We start from the raw sequence: 23,192 nt of genomic DNA on the forward strand, positions 1-23,192 counted from the left end.
TTCTAATGCCTTTACTCCCTTTACTCCCTTTACTCCCTTGTAAGTAAAGTAGAACTTTGTGCTCAAAATGTTCCTATCAAGCATCAGAAATGATCCCCAGGGGTCACCTAGCTGGTTGGTAGAGCATGTGACTCTTGATCTCCAGGTTGTAAGTTTGAGCCCCAGGTTGGGTGTAGAGATTACTTAAAAATAAAATCTTTTCTTTCTTTTTCTTTCTTTCTTTCTCTTTTCTTTCTTTCTTTCTCTTTCTTTCTTTCTTTCTTTCTTTCTTTCTTTCTTTCTTTCTTTTCTTTTCCTCTTTCTTTCAAAGGAAGGGTCCCCAGTGTGAAAATATAGCAAAGGGAGGGGCTAGTTTCAACTCAGTGGTCAGTTCCTTCTGGTCAACAGAGAGAGCATCAGGAGCTCTAAGAGAGTGGAGGAGACCTTTGGAGACTGACCCCCAAATCGCAGGGGTTTGGTTTGGGATCACGATTCAAATTCTCACTCCATAGCTTAGTAAAAATGGTGATTTGGGGAAAATTAAAAAAAAAAAAAAAGTTCTCTGAACCTCTACCTCAGTTTCCTCTTCTGTAAAAAGGGTTGTTATAGTACCTATTTCATGGGAATGGCCAATATTAAGTGTCCCATAAATAGTCCTATAGTAGGTGCTCAGTTAACATTGGTTTCCCTTTATTAAAGAACTCCACCATAGCCCACAGTTTCTGTTTAAGGAGGAGGAAAGAGTGTGCTCCCTGTGCTATTAGGTCCAGATCTTTCTCAAGCCCCAGGAGCTGGGAACTAGAAAAAATTGGACAAATTTCTGGAGCTCTTGGTGGGAACAGGGAGAAACCAAGGTGGCAACCAAACAATGTGGTCCTGCAGCTTCCAGGTCAGTTCCTTGCAGGCTATTGGGCCACTCCACCCCAGGGAGTGTGGCTCAGGGAAATTTATTACCCAAACAAACAGACCTATACAAGGGGGCCTTTGTTGGGTGGCCTCACCCAGGCCAGGGGGAGTTCTGAGGATGAGTGAGGGACACCAGGAGCCAGAGGAAGGGAAGGAAGGCTGACTCAGGTGCTGCCTTCCCCAAGGCCTTTTCCCCTATCGTTCTCACCACATGGAACTTTCTAGGGTCCATCCAATTACTTAATCCATAAAATGTCCCACGGAGGAGCTGACTTCCCCCATACTCTAGCCCTGTCCACTGTGAATAGCCAAGGTTTACAGAGAGCTTACAATGGGCCAGGCCCTGTGGCAAGTACTCCGCGAGGTTCCTCATTCAATCCCCTCATCACCTGAGGCAGGTGCTGTCCTCCCCATTTTCCAGCTGAGTTAGCTGAGGCGGAGAGAAGTGAAGCCATTTGCTTGCAATGGCAGAGCTGAGACTGGAGCCGGGGCTGGCCTGTGCACATAACTGCTGCACACAGCCCCTTCCACTCTTGATTCTCATCCGCTTGGGAGAGGAGGGGGCAATGTCTGGGGCTTGGAATCTGGATTCTGGCACCAATGGGGGAAAGCCTTCAAGCCTTCAAGGCTGAGTGTCTTCTGAGACACTGGACTATAGGAACCTGCCACTTGAGCCCATCTTGAGGTTCCTTGAGGGAGGTGGGGCTTGGGGATGATGCTGGGCCCTGGGGCACCAAGCCCTGCTTCTACCCAATGCTGGCACCGCATTGCCACCATTACCCCTCTTAGGAGAGAGGGTCTACGGGCCCTCTGCCTTGTGCGGGAGACCCTGCTCCAGCCCCAAAGTGATGTCCACAGGAATCTTCCAGGGAAGCGCCACATATTTCCCTAAGTTGGGGACAGGTGGTGGGTGCATACTAAAAGCCAAAGGGAAATCTGGCTGGCCAGGGAGTCAGAGGGAGGCAGCTGCAAGCTTTCACGAGGCCGGAGGAGGAGGAGGAACCGAGAGTGCAAATATGTGCAGGAGCTGCAAGAGGCTACGGGTTATCGACCACAGTTTCACTGGGACACGACCCAAGGCGGGGAAGGGGGAGGCAGGAGGGGCTGGCCAGAACTGGCCTGCACTGCCCAGAAGGGGCCAACCCTGGGCGGCGGGCTCCCCCTGCTGGCCGCCCAACCTCTAGGGAGTGGAGGTGTGGCTTAAATTCCCCAACTCCCCTCTTCCCTGGGGTGGTGGGGATGAGGCCAGGCCAGGCTGCATATTCATCTCACACACTGCTGATGAAGTTTTATTACGGACTTAGCACAGCGATTGTCAAAGAACAGGAAAGGAACAGCTGAAACCAGGCCCACACCTAGGGGGTGGGGGTGGGGGGGATACACAGCTTCCGATAACAAGGCAAAGTAGAGAAATGCACCCCAGCGCCCTCTCCTACAGTGGCCACAGGGTTAGCATTGTGCCTGCCTGCACTCAGGCTTCAGAGGGGGACCAGCACTGAGAGGGCCACCCTTGGAGAAGCCGGTTCGTGACCCTGACGCGCGGCACACACCCACACAGTGGAATGAAGCAGTTCACAGAGTTGGCAAGTTCAATGCCAACGTGCACAGATAATAGATCTCTGGTCCTGGCTTAGTCACAGCAAACATTTACCCAGCCTGGCTCCCCTCCACAGCCATTCATTCAGGTTGTCATTGGTCACCATACTTGAGCTCAGGAAAAGTAAATACAGTTCAGCACAGGGCTCAGCCCAGCCTTGATGAAGAATCCAATGGTGAGGATGGGAGGTCGTTGGTTTGGAGGTCAGGGTCACCTGGGGGGGGGGGCGGTCTTGTTAAATGTAGAAAGTGGGGGGGGGGGGTGGCACCTGGATGGCTCAGTTGGTTAAGCATCTGACTTCGGCTCAGACCACAATCTCGTGGTTCGTGGGTTCAGGCCCCCAGTTGGACTCTGTGCTGACAGCTCAGAGCCTGGAGCCTGCTTCCGACTCTGTGTCTCCCTCTTTCTCTGCCCCTCCCCCAACCTCTCTCTCTCTCTCTCTCTCTCTCTCAAAAATAAATGTCAAAAAAAATTTTTTTTTTTTTAATGTAGAATGGGATCCACGAGTCTGGGGCTCCCAAGTGGTATTGCTGCTGCTGGTCTGTGGACCACACTGCGAGTGGCAAGGATCTAAACCAGAGGCTCTCGACTTTTGGCAACACTGAATTCCCTGGGGAGCTTTTCAATTTCCCAAAGCTCGGACCACACTCGGGCCAGTTAAATCACATCTGATTAAAGCTCCCTGAGTAATTCCAGCATGGAAGAAAACCAGTGTCTAGGAGTCATCATCAGTAGAGTTGGGGGGGGGGGGTAGGTGAAGGGGATGTAGGAGTAGTCAGAAAGGTATAATCCCTATAACAATTTTATATCTGGAAAATGAAATATATATGTGTATGTATATATACACGCAGATATAATTCTCATAAACAAGCATAGAAAGTAAAGCTTGCTTGAAATCTGCCGGGCTGATAGGTACCAGCACATGAATCCCTTCTATAAAACTCCTGACTACCTGGGATTGAATACTTCTAGAGACACTTGCTACCTAACAGGTAGTCCACTCCATCTTAGGCAGTCCTGGCTATTTGAAGTCTCTCCTCACATTGAGATGAAATCTACTTCCGTGCAACTTCCACTTATGGTTCCTTTGGAGCTCCAGAGAATAAATTTAATCTCTTTTCCACATCATGGTGCTTCAGATAATGGGAGGCAGTTATCAGTAGGGTACACAAGTAAATAAGTTAAGTCTCCTTTAGTTGCAAGCAACAGAAATTGATTCTAGCTAGTTTAAGCGCCAAACAACTTCCTTCCTAACTTCCTTCTTCCCTTCCTCTTCCCTTCCTCTTCCTTTCCTCCTCCCCCCACCCCCACCCCCCACAGGATAGTGGGTGTTTTGAGGTGGGAGGAGGAATTGCACAACCCAGAGGTGGGAGAAGGGATCCAAGGTCACTCAGGGAATTTCAAGAGCAGCAGCTGGAGGCTGTATCTTCTTGGCTGCCATTAACGACTTGGCTACAATGCCTCTCAGACTCTGGATCTCTTCATTTCAAATTTCAAATTGTTGACAAGAAAAAAACGATTGGCTAGACTGGCTCAGGTGCTTACGCTGGAATCAATCAGCTTTGGGCAGTATGACTCAGTCACACTGGTAACAGGGCAGCTGGGGGCCCTCTCAGGGTCACCAGAAAAAGGGAATCACACCAGCTATTACCTCTTGAGGGAGCTCTCCCAATAAATCACATTCAAGGTCAAGAACATAATTGTGGGATTTCTTTTTTTCCCATTTGTAAATGTCTATCTACTCTACTAGACCACCTACTTGAAAGCCAACTGAAAATACAGAATTTGGAGCTTGAACTCTGGAGAGCCTTAAATATAAAGGGTAGGGAGGGAAATGGGTTGAGTTTAGAAGGGTCTGGCTCCAGACCCCACACCCTCTCTTAGCACTCGGCCTCAGCTCTGGTTGGCACGAACAGATTGGAAGTCAGGGTGCAAGTCTCTCGTAGAGCCAGTCTTCCTCCCCAAGGTGGGTCATGGGCCCCAAAGGGCAGTCTCCTGTTGGCAGGCCCCGCCGAAAGATGATCCGGTCATGCAGGCGGTTGGTTTGGCCTTGCCAGAACTCCATCACTTGTGGGTACAGGATGTAGCCACCCCTTCAAGGAGAAGCAGTGGGTTCGTGCTCTGTGCGTTTTTCCAGCAGGTCCCCATCCCAGGGCCCCCCGCCCCGAGTCCCCATCCCAGGGCCCCTTGAAGGAAGTTGCTGGGATGCATCTGAGGAGGATTACCAGGGGGAAATAGATCTGTAATTCCACAGATAAGGTGGTTGTGAGTAAACATGAGGGTTCTGGTGCCCCTTGCTGAAGGACCAGCAGGTATCACTCACCAGTATTTTGGCTTTGGCACCTCTTGCTCTTGGTAGAGCTGTTCCAGTTCCTCGTTTTTCTTTCTCAGATACTGTCCAGGAGAAGGAAATGGAGGAAGGCCCAGACCACTTACTAACGATTTACTAAGCACGTGCTGTGTGCCAGGCACTGGGGACACAGGTAATCAAGGCAGGCTGGCCTCTGGGAGCACAGTCCCACTGGAGGGTCAGATGAAGGAAGTCAGTTTCCCCACTACTCATCCTTACTTCCCCAGGAAGACCATCTTTTCATTCTGCTAAAGAGGGAGGGCCCTGGCATCCCCGGAGACAGCTGCTGGGGAGGAGCGAAGGCCCCTGCCACCCAGAGAACTAAGGAGGGGCCCAACTCACCTCCCGATCAGGGATCACAGAACTCTGGTGACTGACCACGGCCCCGATCTGGCTGCTCTTGGGGCGGGAGTGGAAGTAGCACTCAGCCTCCTCCTCAGGCAGCTTCTTCACAGAGCCTTCCACACGCACCTGCACAGGCATAGCCCTGGCTAGACAGCATTCAATACCACCCTCCCTGCCTACCAACATAGGCCTCCTTTCTCTCTCTTCTCCTTACCCACCGGCCCATCACTGCTGACCCCAACTAGACCAGCTCCCTGAGAGGTATTTGACAGGTGGGATGTTTGCCTGGCCTGGGGACCTCCACGGGGCTCATCCATCATGAGCCCCAGGCTGTCCTGGGAATGCTCACTCACCTGACGGTTGAGAGGCTCCCAATAGAAGACAAGAGAAGCAAAGGGATTGGAGTCCTGAAAATGAAAGAGAATTCACAGTCAGCCAGCAGAACAGCAGGGAGGACACCTCCGCCATGCAGAAAGAAGGCAGGAAGTCTGTAGCACGCAGGCCCCCAGCGGATGCATTCACTACAGCATCTCATTGAAACCCTCAAAGGTGTGCCTACTTTTACAGGTGTGGAGATAGACTCAGAGAGGTTAAGTAACATGCCCAAGTTCACACAGTAAGTGGTAGAGCTATGCTGAGAACCAAAGCCATGTGGACTCCAAAGTGAGGCTTGCCAGGTCTCTAATCCATAGATTGGCAAGTCCCCAGAAATGCATTTGGGGCTGGCATGGACTCAGGGAGGGCTACTCCTTTGGATTCATGAGTAGAATGCACACAGAGTATCAGCTCTAGGCTTGACGTCAGGAGAGGTGCTGGGGGTGGTGGTGGTGGGAATAACAGAAACAACAGATGCAGCCTCTGTCCCCACAGAGCTTACTGGGGGTTTAGCAGAGGAGACAAATACAAATCACATGACCACATAAATAAACCCACAATTATAAACTGGAAAAAGGGCAGAAAGTAAAGCTACAAGTTATAACGACAGTGAACAGTGACTGATGTAGCACAGGAACTGAGGAGGACTTTCCTGGGTCTGAGAGCCGAAGGGACAGGAGGGACTTAGGTAGTTAGGTAAACAGATGACAGGGATGGTCGGAGGCAGCCCTCATTCCCGGCAAAGAGAAGGACAAGGGCAAAGGCCCGCAGGCAGGACGGTGCCTAACCACAGACAGCACGTGGGTTGGAGCAGGGATGGCATATGAAAGCGACGGAGGAAGCGAGGGCTGGACCCTGCAGGCCCGGGAGGATTTACTGCAAACCCTCACCAGCTCTTTTCCCTTTCGACTCTCGAAGTTAGTGAAGAAACGGAAGCCATCCTTGCCAAAGCCCTTCAGCAGCACCATGCGGGCAGAGGGTTTTCCGTCTCTGGGACAAAGATCAGAGCATGTGATCAGAGCCCATTTCACAGTCCCTGCTACCACCCCTCCCCGCAGATGCTCCCCTGAGCACCCCCCACCTGTGCCCCCTTATTCTGCACTGTCAGGGCACACAGGCTACCCATTCCCACTTGCCCTCGGGGATTTGTCCTAGAGGTGCAAGTATGACATCACTGCCTGGGGCCTGTTATGGACTGAACTGTGTTCCCCTGAGTCCGCCCCATATCCTTAACCCCCAATGTGACTATATTTGCAGATAGGGCTTTGAGGGAGGTAATTAAGGTTAAATGAGGTCATAAAGGGGAGACTCTAATTTCAACAGGACTGGTGTCCTTATGAGAAGAGGAGAAGAGATACCAGAAAGATCTCTCTCTCCCTTCCTTTCCCTGCATGCACAAAGGAAAGGCCATGTGAGGACATGGCAAAAAGGCGGCCATCTACAAGCCAGAGAGGCCTCATTAGGAACCAATTCTGACAGCACCTTGATTTTGGGCTTCTGGCTTTCAGAACTGTGAGAAAATAAAATCTCTGTTGGGTAGGCCTATCAGTCTGTGGTACTTTATCATAGCAGTCCTAGCGGACTCCAGCAATACTGCAGTCAGCCAATGCTTAGTGATCACAGAAAGGGTGGTTATACCAGGGTCTCTGCTCAGAGCTCTGGGGGATATCCAGGGGCACAGAACAAGAGCCCTGCCTTTAAGGCCTTACACTTTGATAGAGGGGAGAAAGGAAGAGTTGAATAACAGGCTAATACAAGAGGTGTCTCATGGGGTATATGACCGATTGTTAAATAAATAATACAACCAAGCACTGTGCTAGCTTTCAGAAGAGGGAGGGAGCTTTATGGAGAGGTTCCAGGAGATGTAACTGTTTTGTTTTTTAATGTTTATTTTTGAGAGCGAGCAAACGAGGGAGAGAGTGCGTGCGCAGGGCAGAGACAGAGGGGGACAGAGGATCTGAAGTGGGGTCTACGCTGACAGCAGAGAGCCCAATGCGGGACTCAAACTCACAAACCGTGAGATCATGACCTGAGCTGAAGCTGGAAGCCTGACTGAGCCCCCCAGGTGCCCCCCAGGAGATGTAGCTCTTAAAGGGCAGATGGGAACTGGGTAAATAGGGATGAGAAAGACAGAGGTGCTGGGGGGAGGTGCGTTAAGAGCAGAGATAAACGAGGCAGTACATTTTATTACTAAATGGAATTAGGTGAAGTGTGATCTTCGTTTACAGGTAAGGGCACGGAGGCCCAGAGAGGACAAGTAACATGCCTGAGGCCACCCAGCATGCTAATAACGTAGCTATAACATAAACTTGCATTCCATTAAGTTGAGAGTTTCCTAAGTTTCCTACTTCATCTGTACCCACTCACAGATGGGCCCACAGCTATGCCTACCTGGTACAGGTAGCCAGGCACATGGCATTGGCTTCCCCTATGGCAGGACACTCAACAGCCTCCTCAAACCAGGCAGCAAACTGCTTCACGGGGTCCAGGGAGGTCAGCTGAGTCTCCTCAAATGCCTGAGAAAGGAGAGTTTTATTTAATAAACACATACAGCGCTTACTGTGTACCTGGTACTGTTCCGGGCACTTTTCATTAAAACAAAAAACAGCACCCATGTTCTGCTAGTCCTATTTTACAGGTGAGGACAGAAGCATAAACACATGGCATAAGTTGCCAAGTCCCATAGCTAGTGATCGATGAATTAGGGTGTCAAACCTATCACCTGGGGAGCATTAAAAAAAAGCCACATTCCTGGGCTCCGCCCCCCCCCCCCCCAAATTCTCAGTAGGTCTGAGGTTTAAGGAAAAACTGCATGTTTAACAAGTACTTCTGGAAATACGCACACACAACCAGATTTAGAAACGGTGGCTCTGGCCTCAAATCCTAAACAGTTCTGTTGGATCCTCCTCTCAGGAGGAAAAAGCAAAAGAACTTCTGGAAATGGTAAGGGAAGGGGCTGAATCAGGCAGTGAGTGAGAGCTGGAGCTTTCTCTTCCCCACCTCCTTGAGTCAGTACCCCTCGTCCATGTGTCACTTATCAAATATTTAGAAGCTGATTATCACTGTTCTAAGCACTTTGCAAATATCAAAGTCCACAATATCCCTGAGTAAGGTACTCAATTCCCAGGTGAGGAAATTCTGAGGCCCAGAGGGGTTAAGTTATCGCCCAAGGAGATGCACCTCGTGAATGGCAGGATCCCAGCCAGGGCCGCCTCCAGAGCTCGCGCGCGTACCCACTGTGACCTGCTGCCTCTTTTCATCCTTGTTTCCCCAGAGCCCCTCCCCCTGTTGGTTGTCTTTGAACACCCTTCTCCTACGCGGGTGACCCCAAACTCCCCTTCCCTTCGGGGGATGACGCGGGGACCCCTCCCTGCGGGAGGCCCTGCCCGGCGGCGGCCGCACCTCTCGGTCCCCGCGGTAACTCTTGCGCATCGGTCCCAGGTCCATGACGACACCGCCACCGCACAGGTGGTGGAGGTAGGGGCCGCTCGGTAGGTTGCCCGAACGTCGCGGTGACGCCTCGCAGCCCGCACGTCATGAGGCCGCCAGCCACGTGACCCGGCGTCGCCCGGCGCCAGGTTCCGTTGGGTTCGGAACCAATTTCTCAGCCTGGGACTTTACCCGGGGGAAGGAAGAATTCTGCAGTTGCCAAGCCCGGCTAACAGGTACTAAGTCCTCAGAGCCAATGGGCGCTCAGGGTCGGAGGAGGGAGACAGGTGCGGAGAGGCCATTGGTTGGAGTTTTGCGGGAGCGAGGCCAATTAGAGCGAGAGCAGAAGAACCCAACAGCCAATGGGCGGCGCCTCCGGGGGCGGGAGCAGAGACACAAGGAAATGCTGTCACCGCCGTTAACATGCACGTGGAGGTTTGTTAAAGGTATAGGGACGGCAGCAGCCCAGGCTGGGAGCGGGGAATGAGTCACTGGGGGCTTAAAGGGAGTGGTCAGTGTTAAATGGCTGGCTCCTAGCAGGTGCCTGGAGGCAAGCCTAGTGCAGGAAGTAGTCCCTGGAGGGAAGCTGGTGGGGCAGGGAAAGGACAAATGGAAAACGGAGTTAGGGGCCAGACTCTGAGGCCAGGTGATAGGGAGACACAGGAGGGGCAATTTAGTTAGGAGGAGAAATTGGGTGGGAGAGGTTGAAGTGAGTTGTGGATCGCACAGGATGGATACTGTGTATTGTGCCTGATTGTATTTATGGGGCAGGGAGGGGGGCAGGGGTGGGGTGGGAGTGGGGTTCTCTGGAGTCTGGGGAGATGCAGTGGGGTCAGGAAGAGGCTGTGGGGTGGGAAGGAAGACTGCTGAATGGAAAGGCAGGAAGAGAGACATTTGGGATCAAGCCATCCCAGACCAGAACCATCTTCCCTGTCCAGCTGTGAACCCTGGGTTGTCCTTTCATGGTGCTCTTGGTTTCTCCTTTCATGCAGTGGAGTTCGCACTAGTCAGTGTTCTGCTAGATGGAAAGGTTACCACAGCCCCACCCCTCCTGGGCCTCCCTCCTCTTAGCCAAGTTTCTCCCTTCTTCACATTTTGCCCTTCCTAGGTAGTTGGAATCTAGTTCCTATGTCAATGCCAGCCATAACTGGGGGCACAGGGGAGCAAGTGACTGTGCAAAGCCACTTCCAGGCTGTGGACACAGGGCTGAGAAATGGAAAAACCTACCAGTACCCATTCCGGCTTTGACCTGGCTGGGGCAGCCTTGGGTCAAGTCTTCTCAGTAGTCCTGGTTTCCACCAACATCAGGAAGGGGAGCTGCCAGAGCCATCTAGGCAGGCACCCCAGGACTGTGCCAGGTAAGGGGAACTTCCTGCCCTACCCAGGTGTCTGCATTACTAAGTGTGATGCTTCATAAAGCCCAACATTAGATACCTATCATCTTTTTTTTTTTTTTTTTAATTTTTTTTTCAACATTTTTTATTTATTTTTGGGACAGAGAGAGACAGAGCATGAACGGGGGAGGGGCAGAGAGAGAGGGAGACACAGAATCGGAAACAGGCTCCAGGCTCCGAGCCATCAGCCCAGAGCCTGACGCGGGGCTCGAACTCACGGACCGCGAGATCGTGACCTGGCTGAAGTCGGACGCTTAACCGACTGCGCCACCCAGGCGCCCCACCTATCATCTTTTATTATATGGTTGTAGCTTGAGCCAAATGGAATCTAGAAGACCAATTTACTGCAATGAAATAATACATGTCTCAAAGCCTAATGATGTTGATCTATGGATTCTCCGCTGGTTGGAAATTTTTGCTACATCGTTTTCCTCCATCAACATGACTGAGGGAGTTGACTGGACTTACTTTCTTGTTGAGGTTGTCTTCCCACCTGTGAATGTTGCTGTCTCCGCTCCTTCCAAGTGCATGCACTTGAACTTGTGTAAGCGGTCATTAGCACCCTTCAACTCAGATGGTTTTGTTCATGGGGCCCCACTCTTAGCACTCCTGGGCTATGTTACCCTGGACCTGGGACTCTGGGACAAGACTAGGATCATCTGAATGGTTTGCTTAAGAGCCAAGAGCTCAGTATAGATATTTATTCATTCAGTAGACATTTTGTTAAAGACCTCTTTTGGATCAGGCACTGAGCTAGGTCTGAGAATACTGAGATGAAGAAAGTGACATGCTTCCTGCCCACAGGGGGTTTGTAGTTTATAGGGGGAAGCAGATCTAAAGGCTGATGAGTTACAGGTACTTTAACAGTTATCTCTGTGAGGTAAAGGGGAGCAGAAAGGAGAAAGCGGTCTCCAGGGGTCAGTCAGAAAGGCTTCGTAAAGGGAGCAGACATTTGATTTGTCTTACTGAGTGTTTGCCAGATAGACAATGGAACGGGCATGTCGGGAAGAGAGAACGATGTGGGTAAAGGCACAGTGTTAGGGAAATGTGGAACAAACAGTGTGATTCTCCTAGAGCAAGATGGTGAGGAACAGGCTGGACAAGTAGGCAGGGCTCGTGCACCTGCTGAAGATCAGGCAGTGGAAAGGGTCAGGCTTTTAGACAACGATTCTTTTTTTTTTTTTTTTTTTTTTTTTTAATCCTTCTTGCTCTTGTTGAACCAGAGTGTCTAATTTCTGTTTTTTAAGACCAGATGGAGAGAAAAAGTACTAGATTCCAGCAGCCTTCTCCCATCCTTGGCGATTAGGCAGGAAGTTTGCAACTGGTTGCCTTTTTAGATTTTCCCTTCTGTCTTGAAAATAACAAGCAGGCTTGTGTTGTGCTTTTCTGCCTGGTGGGATTTGGTGTCTGGATCAGAAAACAGCCCTGCAGCGCAAACTGGAGAGGGGCCGGCCTTGCTGCTATTGCCGAAACCCCAGCAGGGGTTTCGTCTGCGTGGGAGAAATGAATTTTTTATGGTTACTGCTTTTTCTTAAACACTTTGCCACCCTCCTGCCTCCCCCAACTTTGTCAAATTATTAATCTTTCCTCGGGAGAGTCTTAAATGAAAAGAGAACGTATTGTAATATTTCACTGTACGGAGGAGGCACACTGGTTTCTCAATATGAAACAAAGGGCTGGGTACGGGTTTGGGGACTGTGCCTCGCCTGTTTTCTTCCGGGGCTTTTGCGTTTATGTCCTTGTGTCACCTTGTAGTCTAACTGTTTGGTTGAATTATATATTTCACTTGGACCTCAGTGATTGTATTTGGGGATCTGACTCTGGTGACCGAGTGGGTGGTGGGTAAGGGAGGGCGAGGCAGTGACAGGGAGACGTTGAGAGATTCGGCAGTGTTGTCTAAGGAGAAGCTGGGAGCCGGGAGCCTGGTGCCGGAGTCTGGGGCGCCGCCGGAGGGGAGGGAATCCACCCACCATGATAACTTTAGAAAACATAGGTGGTGCTGTTCATTGAAGTGGGGCATGTTGGAGGAGGAGGTTTTGGGGGGGAAATGAAGCCAGTCGGACCCATGGAGCGTGAGGGTATATGGGACACCGATGTTTGGCCAGGTTGGATAATCATGTCTGGAGCTTAGGGGGGAGGTCTAGGCTGATGAGACTGGGTTAGGCGTCATGAGCCGCCGAGGTGGCATCTGAGGCCATGGGGGAGGATGAGAATGTCTGAGAAGGGAAGAGGGCCTGGGAGAATTAAGGAGGATGGCGGGAGGTGGGAGGCCCAAGAAGGTGGCCGTGATGCGGTAAAATGTAGCGCCCAGCCTTCCAGGAGGCCGATGGCAGGCCAGATGGGGTGCGCTGGGGGCCCTAAGCTCAGGTACTCTTGGGTCCAGCCTTGGGGTGCACTGAGGACACACAGGAGGGTGGGTACTTGGTACTCAGCCAGCAGATAACCTGAGCCCTGAGTAGTGTGGTCACTGGGGGGCCTAGATGGGAGCCGGGTCGTCAGAGGCTTGCAGTGGGTTGGAGAGGAGGCTGTCCCTTACCCTAGTGTCCTGCCTGTGGTTGTGTGGCTAAGCCCTCACAACCCTTGCGTGTGCTCACGGGTCACTTCCCAAACACGTCCATTCATGGGCAGCCCCAGGCCTCATCAGAAGCACCTTCGTGGGAGGGACCACATCCCTTACTGTCTCTGGCTCCTGCTCAGTCGCAGCCAGGAAACGCTCTTCTGTAATGTTTGTGCATAAACTGCCTTTGTGAAGCTTCTCTGTACCTGGGTGCTAGGCATGGCGGGGGGAGGGGGGGGGACATTGGGGGGTTTTGCGCCTGGTGGGAGCAGGGCCAAGTGCTTTCGTTGCCTGGAGGGATGTTAAGCTTTCCAAGGCTTAGGCTTAGGGCATCAGCCCTGGCTCCCTTGGTCATTGGAGTGTGGGCCACAGGCAGAGGGAGGGGGCCTGATGGTGGGTTCCCAGGCAGGCCCAAAGGAATATGACCTGGTGGCTTCTTAGTTTCATTTGAGAAGTCCTGGTTGGTTCTTGCTTTTGGCCTGACCTTTGGTCACTTCTCATTTCCTCCCGCCCAGAATGGCGATGAACAAGTGTTTGACTCTCCTCCTCAAGCCCTGATCCTCTGCCCTGCCCGCTGTGGTTTGCCCATCCCTGTTCTGGAGTCCATTTTCCCAGGCTCGCTTCCCGCCTCCTCCTTTCCCTCCTCCGCTCCTTCACTAGGAAACCTAGTTGCCACTTGTACTGACATGACTGCACTTCCTTTAGTGACTTCATCCCAACCCCGAAGACCTTGGTCAGGTCACGAGAGGTCTCCCAAGGCAGTGAATCACAGAATTAGGGTTCCTGGAATCCACCACCGTGTAGACCACGGCCGCATTCCATCCGCCATGAGCCCCCAGTGGGTACGGGGACCTGAGAGGCTGCAGGTGGCTCTCGGTCATTCTCCAGCGGGGGGCCTCAAAGGGCCTTCAGAAGGTGATTGTAAAGATGGACTGAGGTTTGAAGAAAGCCTGAGCTCTATTTGCTGGCTTAGTTGGGTTTTTTGTTTTTTGTTTTTTGTTTTCTTTGTTTGTTTTTAAGGTATTTTGCCTGGATTTGCCTTTAGGAAGGAGGGTCTCAGAAAGGAGGGACCCAGTCCCCTTTCCTTCCAGGCCTGTAATCCTAGTACCTGGGATCAAAGAGCCCCAGTATTGAGCATCACTGAGCAGAAGGGAGGGGGGCAGTGAAGGGGGGGACTTGATGCCAACGACATTGAGGACGGAAGGGGGCAGAGGAGGGAACTCGGGCAGCGTGACCCACACTCTTGAGCTGCTGGGGGTGGCCTGCCCCCAGATTTTCCACCAGGGCCTATCAGGTGCCCTGGGGTGAGCTTGGGCTACATCACGCCATCCACAGACCCTGCCCCCTGCAACTCTCCAGTAAACTAAGGCAGATGAGGGCTAACTCGCCACCAGGTCCTTCTGTTCTTTCCTTATGCCATCACCCACACTGGGCAGAGAGCACTCTCCCACTCCCCATCTGACTCAGGCATCCCATAGGAAGCAGAGATAGTCAGGCCTGACTGTGGAACCTGAGTATCTCCCTGAAGAAGGGAAATCCCGAGTGCCAAAAGGCAGTTTTGCCCGCTGGGGGCTGGCACCCTCACTTCCAAAGGATGCCCGGGAGTTGGGTCAGTTTCTGCGCATGAAGCATTAAGCCTATGGCTTGGAATCAGCTCCCAGGAAAGGAGAATTCTTTGTGACTAAGAGCAAAGCTAAGGGGGGGGGGGGGTGGGGTGGGGAATGTGGCAGAAAGTGGCCACTTTATTAGTAATCCCCTTCTCTCCACCAATCCCAGTTCAGAACACAGCCAGACATTTTTTCCAGCCTTGTGACCCACACGTGAGTGAGAGAAACCACCCCGCGTCTTCCTCCTGCCAGTGCAGCGATGAGATACAGGAGTGATGGGGGCTGGTCGAGAGGCTTCTGTGCCAGAGCACGTTCAGGTCTGGTTTCACCCAAAGGGTTTGTGTACAGTGGTCAGGGGCAGACAACCCATGATCCGTCTGAGATCATATCCTTGTTATTTCTTCCGACGTGAGGGTGGATTGGCTCTGAGTAAAAGCTATCTGCTTGCAAATGCAGGCCACCAGTGACAAAGGAAACAGAGTGAGGGAATGGATAGCTCAAAAAAAAAAAAAGAGCCTTGCCACTCCTGCAAAACAGCATCCCTGGCTGTGTCCCTCTGAGCGTAAGAGGTGTCGTTGTTGAAAGGAAAGCACATACCGTTGTCTATGTGACTCACCTCTCCCTTCAGCCCGGATGCTCTTCTGGCCCCTGCTAGGTTTAAACATGTGCCCTGCTGTCCTTCTCACAGCTCTGCTCCCCCAAGATCCCCACCAGAATTTCTGAGTTGCAGCACTTGTTAAAACCAAAATCAACCTGCTGTTCTCTCTGGGGTGCTGGGGCGGGGACCAGAGGAAAAATGGAATGTGTGGCCAGGGTCCTCTCTTGAGTAAAGCTGGGGTCCCAGCCCTGGAAAGGGATCTTGGGCGCCTGAGTGGCTCAGTCGGTTAAGCGTCCGACTTCAGCTCAGGTCACGATCTCGCGGTCCGCGAGTTCGAGCCCCGCATCGGGCTCTGGGCTGATGGCCCAGAGCCTGGAGCCTGCTTCCGATTCTGTGTCTCCCTCTCTCTGCCCCTCCCCTGTTCATGCTGTGTCTCTCTCTGTCTCAAAAATAAATAAACGTTAAAAAAAAAATTAAAAAAAAAAAAAAAAAGAAAGGGATCTTGGCCCTTAAGAAATTGCCTTTTCTCCAGACTCTTTAGCCTCTGGGAAGGGACTAAGCTCTCTCCCCCAGAGTAACAGTTCCTACTAACAGGTTCTGAGGCCAAAGCCTTCCTCTTGAGACTGGGGAGTGGAAGGAACTCGCCCGCTGATAAGGAAGGCATTGCTGTGACTCGAGTCTGCAGGCAGAGCGTGCCAGCTTTGATTCCCGCAAAGGTGGCTTCTGGAAGCGGGAACACCTACAGTAGGCCCTGCCCCGAGGTCCCACCCGGCTGCTGTTGGGCTGCATGCCAATGCTAGGAGGTCCGTGTGGCCGCGGTCCTTTTCAGGCTGCGGCCTGGATCTGCTCAGGCCGGGAGGGCAGGTCCTGCCTGGGTCCCAGCGTGGACTGCCGTGAGAAGCCAGGGCTCCCTCCTCTGGAGGCCCCCCCGCCGCCCCCCAAGCTCTCTGTGGTAAAAGATCAAAGAAGCTGCACCTGCCAAGTTGCAGATTTTGCCTCAGGCAACTAAATTTATTAGCAAGAAAAAATTTTTGTCAGCCCAGTGCTGACCAACAAAGTACATCGTTAATAAAGGATAACAAATCTGTCACTTAATTCATAAAACATACCTCAAGCAGTTACAACTAAAAATAAAGTTGGATTTTTGTTTAATTTAAAAGCCTCAAAAATAACAAGCAATATGTTTTTAAACATGTAGTAGACACAATTGTCTATTATACAATATACACTATACACAAGTAGGGCTGGGGCCGGTCAGGGCGGGTTGAGGGCAGAGGATCAGGAGGTGGAGGTGTTTTCATCTGAATCCAGATTTGAGTTGAAATGCTGTGTCCTTTAGAAAAGAAAACTGCTAGAGAGAGAAAAAACCCCGACGCTCCTCATGGCCCCCCAAACCCTCAACTGAAGCAGGCGTGGGGGAGGCAAGTAACGAGGACAGGAAGAAGGGAGCAATTAAATAAAACTTTAAAGCACACACAATACACAGTGTTCATCATCTGAAGTAGAGTATAAGGCAACGTTCTCCATAGAAAAAGAGGGCATCAGTGGATAGCTCGACTTTTTAAATAGAAAGTTGGAATGTGCTGGAGGAGGGCGGTGGCAGGGCTGGGCATGTGGCGTGAGGCAGCCCCGTGAGCCTCCCAGGAGGTGGATGCCGGCCGTGCCCTGGGGACAGGGTCCCGGGGCGTCCTGGGTGGCTGGCGGGGCCGGGGAAGGGGGAGAGAGGGGCATGGCACAATGCGACTCCGGCAGTGTTGGGGGGAGAGGACGGGGTTGGTGGGGGGGGCTCACTTTGCTCCTCGACGGAGTGAAATTCATGTTTTTCCTTTGGAAATAAGGGTTCCCATTCGTCCTGGTTTAGAACGTCTCATTGGGCACGGCCACTGTCCACAGTCTGGGCAGGCCGGAGCTCGAGGTGAGAGGGAAGGGCCAGGGCAGAGCCAAGGGGCTTCAGAAGGAGGTGAGCACTGGGCGACGGAGCCCCTTCCTATGGGACCGGTCGCAGAACAGAAGGGAGGGGCTGAGGGTGGCCCAGGGCACCCGGAGCCTCCTTTCCACCAGGGGCCCAGGCAGGACACAGACGGGGGACTGTATCTTCAGGGCCTCCCGCCTCAGTTGGCCTTACAAGTTCTTCGTGACCAGGTGGGTCTTGTAATGCTTGGTGAGATGGTCGCTCCTCATGAAGCGCTTCTGACACTGGGCACACTCGAAGCGTTTGTCCCCTGGGAAGACGAGATGCGCGTCACTCAGAGCCCAGGTGCGGACGCTGTCCCAGCCCGGAAGAGGGGGTGCATGTGACGTGTGAGGGGCACCCTGTAAAGCTGGCGTTGCCTTGTCATCATAACCTACCCGCCTCCTGCTTACACGCTTGCTCCCTGTGGTCGACTCACCTAAACCCTCTGGCAGCTCATACTTCTCATATTTCTCTCCACCCCCCACATGACGTCACTTCCCAGTCTACTTTGTTCCCCTCCCTTGTCCCTTGCCTGAAATGCTGTACTTGTGTCCCTGTACCTGCACCCAGGACTCTTCCCAAGTAGGGCTGTCACCTGCTTCCTTCTGATCTTTGTCCCTGTGACTGACCCACTTGCCGAAAAACCCCACTTGCCCACCGACCTGTCAGCTGCCATTCTGAATATTTACTGCTCTTCCCCCCGGGAGGGTGGCTGGCCAGGGGCTGTAGCTTCGGGTCGCGTGCCCCATCCCTAGTCCCAGGCCAGGGGTCTGCTCACTGGAGACACTCGCCCTGGCAGTGGTTCTCAAAGCATGTGCCGCGGGCCACTGGAGATGCCTGCGACAGTGTTAGGTGGTAGCTGGACGAACACTGTTCTACTTTATAGTTTTGCATTTATTTGCCAGTGCATTAAAATATGTAACTATTACCAAGCCTGTGGTGCCAAAAATATTGCACTAGACGTAAAGGAGTAAAAACAGTGAAACAATCTGAGGAAAATCATTTGGAAAGTGACAGTAGCAGAGGCAGTGTGGGACAGTGATTTAGACCGTGGACTTGGGGGGCTCAGTCAGTCAAGCGTCCAACTATCTCGGTTCAGGTCATGATGTCACGGGTCGTGAGCTGGAGCCCTATGTTGGGCTCTGCGCTGACAGCTTAGGATTTTCTCTCTCCCTCTCTCTGCCCCTCCCCTGTTCATGCTCTCTCAAAATAAATAACTTAAAAAAAAAAAAAAAAAAAAAGAGATTTTGACCTGGGAACCAGAGGGCCTGGTGACCTGGCCACCTCCCCATGTCTCAGTCAAGTGGGCATAATAAAGAACCCTCCCCACAGAGTCGTTATAAGGATTAAGTTAGTCCATTGGTAACACGCACTGTTCAGTGGCTGGCACGGTACAGCAGGGCTTGTTAAATAAATAACCGTGCGGCTACGGCAGACGTCATCGAGGCTGCGTAACGTGAATGGCATCACTCTGGGAAACGCTACAGTAAAGGACTGGCCTGAAAGAATTTCCTGGGTAGGCCTGGACCCCCCGAGAAGTGAGAGTGTAGCTCTCACTCAGCGCGGCCGGGAATCTGGGCTGAGGGAGAGGCCGGAAGCACCCCGTGCGGCCCGGAGCGTGCCGCAGGGGAGGGGACAGACCTGTGTGGGTGCGGGCGTGCCGCTGGAGCTCGTCGCTCCGTGTGAACCTCTTTCCACAGAAGAACCAGTTGCAGACAAAGGGCCGCTCGCCGGTGTGCAGGCGCACGTGAGCCCGCAGCAAGGACGTCTTGCGGAAGGTCTTGCCACAGTCGGGGATGTGGCACACGTGCTTCTTCTTGCCCTGCTCTCCAGACCTGGGAGTTGGGTTGAGGGTGGGGACGGAGGGGGTGGGAAGCCGAGAAAGGGAGGGGGTAGAAGAGGGAGGCAGGACGGGTCGGAGAGAGGACGAGAGGTCAGGTCGGAGGGCACAGGAAAGGTGAGGGGGACAGGTGGCAGGCAGCTGCTACCTCACCCCTCTCCCACCTGCGTCCCGGAGAAGGGCCGGGGCAACAGGGTCCGTGCCGGGCTGGGGGCGTGGCCCCTCCCCCTCGAATCACCTCTTGTCCCCATCCTTGCAGTTGGGACACGTGCAGGCCATGCGGCGCCTCTTCTCCCCGGGCTGGGCCTCTCCGGCCAGCGCCTGCTCCATCTGTAGCTGGATCTGCGTGGGGCTCAGCCCGCTGATGGTCAGGTTGTTCCCGGAGACGTTCTGCACCGTCAGCTGCTGCTGCCCTGTGGACGAGAGGGGGGCAGCGTTCAGGGTCACGAAGCCTGGCGCCCCTCTTCCCTGCTGCACTCGACACAGATGATCATCGGAGCGGCTCACACTTTTGGGAGGCTGTCAGGTGCCAGAGACCACGTTAGAGACTTTAAAGGTGTTAACTAATCTAACCCTCATAACCCCCTGAGTTAGAGACTGTTATCCCTCTTTTATGGTTGAGGCTGAGGCTCAACGGCATATCAAGGTCATAGGTAATAATTGGTAGAAGCTGCGTCTGAACCCAGGCAGTCGACCTCCGAGGCAGTGTCCTGGACACTACACTACGCAGGCAGAATTCGGTGTCAGACTCTGCCCACGTGACCTCAGTGGGGAAGGGTCCTGTCTTGAGTGGTCCTGGAGTGTTTCTTCAGAAACGCCTCCAACCTCAGGCCCTTGTGAGATACCAACTCTGCTCTCAGGGACATCTCCAGGGATTTTTGTTAATAAGAGTGCGGAAACGGGACAAATCAAGTCCTCTGCAACGTGCATAAAGCCATTCAAAGCATGGGGAGTGTCACTGACCTAACACTGGTGTCTCTCTGAGTGGATTCAATCCTATGCCTCTAAACCAGAGTGACATAAATTCATTTAAGGATGAGAGAACTCCCACTGGCTTGAAAAGTGCTCCTCACCCAGCTGAAGAACACTCAACGAGGGGGCGCCTGGGTGGCTCAGATGGTTAAGCCACTGACTATTGATTTTGGCTCAGGCCGTGATCTCACCATTTGAGTTCGAGCCCCCACGTCAAGCTCTGCATGGACAGCATGGAGCCTGCTTGGGATTCTCTCCCTCTCTCTCTGCCCCTCCCCTACTCACATACTCTCTCTCTCAAAATAAATAAATTTCTAAAAAACTTTAACAAAAAAATTAAGAACACCTAGCTAAAGCACCAGGAACCATTCTGCTAGGTAGCTCCCATGTTCCTTTGATTACGTGCAAGGGCCGTGGCGCTGTAAATACTGCCAAGTATTACCACCCAGCTGAAGTGTAGTGCAAGCCATTCCCACTGCCAAAGGCTCCCTCCTTTCCTTCTAACTGTTAACTCAACTCAAGGCTGTCTCCTCTTAGGAGCCTTCTTTCAAGTCCCTTTACCTGGAACCTCCCTTGAACATCCCTCTCTGGTCTGTACCATGCTAATTTGCATGTGTATGTTAGCTGGAGAGCTTTCCTGAGTACATCTTATTTCTCCATCATATTCAAGGTCTTCAGCTGTCAGGTGGGGCCAACACGCGTCTTAAACTATCTCCTAGGGGCGCCTGGGTGGCTCAGTCGGTTGAGCGTCCGACTTCGGCTTGGATCATGATCTCACGGTTCATGACTTCAAGCCCCGCATCGGGCTCTGTGCTGACAGCTCAGAGCCTGGAGCCTGCTTCAGACTCTGTGTCTCCTCCTCTCTCTGCCCCTCCCCTGCTCATGCTGTGTCTCTGTTTCTCAATAACAAACGTTTAAAAAAACAAAAAAACCCAAAAAACAAAAACTATCTCCTAGGACTTCTGTAAGGACCAAGTGGACATGCTCTTAAGCTAGAAGGGACCAGGCAAATGATGGGCGGTATTTTCGCTGTGGTTCCTGGGAACCCCGGGCTGGCCCACGGCTCCCAGGGGTGAGGCGAGCAGGCCTGCTGCCCACACCCTGGCCCAAGGGCCCACTCTCACCTCCGGTATTGGTGATGGTGACAGGCACGCCCTGGACCTGGACACCGTTGATGTTGATGGTCTGCATGGCCTGGGCCGCTGCTGCCAGCTGGGCTGCGTTCAGGCTGATGATGCTCCCAGCGGGGGCGATCTTTGGCAGGGGGCGCTCTTTCCGGAGAATTGCGGCCGAGTGCTTTTTGCTGGTCCCACTCAGATGGGGAGCACGGGACGCAGGGCTGCTACAGGTGGTGGTAGAGGTGGCTGCAGCTGTTGTTGGGGGGCTGTCCTGGACGAGGACCGTCTGCACCTCACCGGAAGGCGTACGGATGTAGACCTGGGAAGGGCCGGAGAAAAAGGGTCAGTGCCCCAGCAGAGACTGGGCCCCTGCACTTTGAACAGTGTTATCCCTCCGCACCCAAGTGAGAAGTGGGGGTGCCTCTTCACCCACCCAAGTCTTCCCCAGCTGGCCCAGACCTACATTCACACACTGTCGATGGCATCCCCACACTAAGGTGGCAAATGCTGACGACTGATTGGAAACCAAACACCGAATTTCCTCAGCATGAAAGATACAACGCCAGCGTCAGAAGTAGAGAATTAGAAGGGAGCTAAATGGGAACTTCACAAAAGATGCACCATGAATGACCGCCAAACGAAAATAGCTCTTAGGAGGCACAATCGATGAGGAACAGTTGTCCTCCACCTCAGATTGGCAAAGACGGAAAAATAAAATATGCTCACTGTTGGTGAGACAGCAGGGAAACGGGCACTCTTACGTCAGGAGCAGGAGTTGTGAGGTGGTCTGGGCCTACTGGAGGGAAATGTGGGAAGGTCTATCAAAAGCCTTAAAAATATGCACGTTAGAGCCTGAGTGGGACGAGGAGGGCATTTGTGGGGCAGTGATGACAGCAGCCTGGCACAGGTGTCGCAGCCCCAGCAGGCACCTGTCCACATGGGAGAGCTGAAATCCAGGGGGCAGTGATCCAGAAAGGGGTATATTAAGGCTAATGGAAGCGAGGGTTCTGTCACAGAAGATGGTTACAAATATGGAAAGGGAGAATCTAGAATAAAGTGTGTGGCACTGGACAGGAATTGGAGGTACTGGTGGAAATTCTTGGGTTTCAATGTAGAGAAACAGAGATAGAAATGTGTGATAACATATGTAGGTATGTGCGTGTCCATATCTTTATCTATGTAGGTATTACATATATGTGTACGTACGTACTTATGTATATTTATGTATACTTCTTGGCTGTGTCCACTGAGAGAGGCTGGGAGCAGCAGTACTCCAGGGATAATGAGCTCACCCAGCACCCAGGTCTCAGCTTCTAAAACTCATGCTCCACTAAAAGGAACCAGGGCTCCTTGGAGAAAGAGCTGATTCTAGGTTTGGGGGCAGGGAAAGTGCAAGACCTTGGAACACCTGTTGTACCAGAAAGTACCAAAGTACAAGAATGGTGGTGTCATGGGAAGAGGACACGGGAGCCAGCCTGAGGGGTCTCCCATTGGCCAAATATGGGAAAACCTGAACATCAAAATAATAATACTAATGGGTTATAACCCACTGGATAAAATGGGGACCTAACAGTCCCTATTGACATAAATAAACAGATGGAGAAGAGAATGACACAATTTCCAATCAGAACCAGGACTCCTGGGAAGAATGATCCACCCCAGGGCTGGGGCTAGGAAAATACAAGGAATGAAGAACCTGCTACAACAGGGATGGACCCTGAAAACATTATTACTAAGTGAAACAAGTCGACTGCAAAAGCTCACCTATTGTAAGGTTCCATTTAATGAAATTTCCAGAATAGGCGATTCCATAAAGACACAAAATGGATTAGTGGTCGCCAGCGGGGTTGGGGGAAAGGGGAGAGGAGGAGTGGCTACTAAAGGTACAGGGTTTCTTTTGGTGGGGGGTGATGAAAATGTTCTAAAACTAGACAGTGGGGATGGCTGCACAACTCTGTGAACATACTAAAACCTACTGAGTTGTACACTTTAAAAGGGTACATTTCATAGTATGTGAATATTTACAGCTGATTTAAAAGAGAAAAGAATGGGAGTATGTCAGGGGATACAGAGGCCAACCCGAAAGAGCTCCAAATGGCCGAGGGTAGGACCAATGTGAGTAACAAAATAAATAACACAGTCCTGGATTATAACCCAAAGTATAACATAGA

At 52.3% G+C, this 23,192-nt stretch overlaps 2 protein-coding genes and 1 long non-coding RNA gene across 9 annotated transcripts in view; 1 reads left to right on the top strand and 2 right to left on the bottom strand.

The window, feature by feature from the left end:
- Window positions 1–2,147: 2,147 nt before the first annotated feature.
- Window positions 2,148–9,205, bottom strand: PNPO (pyridoxamine 5'-phosphate oxidase). Its single transcript, XM_060646280.3, is given in 8 exon segments — window positions 2,148–4,575; window positions 4,806–4,876; window positions 5,175–5,303; window positions 5,531–5,584; window positions 6,443–6,542; window positions 7,944–8,068; window positions 8,955–9,033; window positions 9,035–9,205. Coding segments are annotated over 8 exon segments (783 nt in total). The 5' UTR covers window positions 9,091–9,205; the 3' UTR covers window positions 2,148–4,406.
- The window catches only part of LOC144614308 (uncharacterized), a 33,749-nt gene continuing 19,678 nt past the window's right edge, over window positions 9,122–23,192 (top strand). The window contains exon 1 of one of the 2 annotated variants that reach the window (XR_013551996.2): window positions 9,122–9,217. This is a non-coding gene — a long non-coding RNA (uncharacterized LOC144614308). Of the gene's footprint in view, window positions 9,218–9,336; window positions 9,428–23,192 lie in introns of those variants that run through there. The other variant, XR_013551995.2, reaches the window with a different exon arrangement.
- The window catches only part of SP2 (Sp2 transcription factor), a 30,654-nt gene continuing 23,582 nt past the window's right edge, over window positions 16,121–23,192 (bottom strand). For all 6 annotated transcript variants that reach the window (XM_078437250.2, XM_060646274.3, XM_060646273.3 and 3 more), the window contains exons 4-7: window positions 21,028–21,340; window positions 19,170–19,344; window positions 18,733–18,926; window positions 16,121–17,359 (exon numbers count right to left, since the gene is read on the bottom strand). In XM_078437250.2, coding sequence (XP_078293376.1) covers window positions 17,259–17,359; window positions 18,733–18,926; window positions 19,170–19,344; window positions 21,028–21,340 — 783 coding nt within the window. In that variant the 3' untranslated portion in view covers window positions 16,121–17,258. The remainder of the gene's footprint in view (window positions 17,360–18,732; window positions 18,927–19,169; window positions 19,345–21,027; window positions 21,341–23,192) is intronic.

Source organism: Panthera onca, chromosome E1 (genome assembly GCF_046562875.1).
Source record: "Panthera onca isolate mPanOnc1 chromosome E1, mPanOnc1 haplotype 2, whole genome shotgun sequence".
Lineage (NCBI taxonomy): Eukaryota > Metazoa > Chordata > Mammalia > Carnivora > Felidae > Panthera > Panthera onca.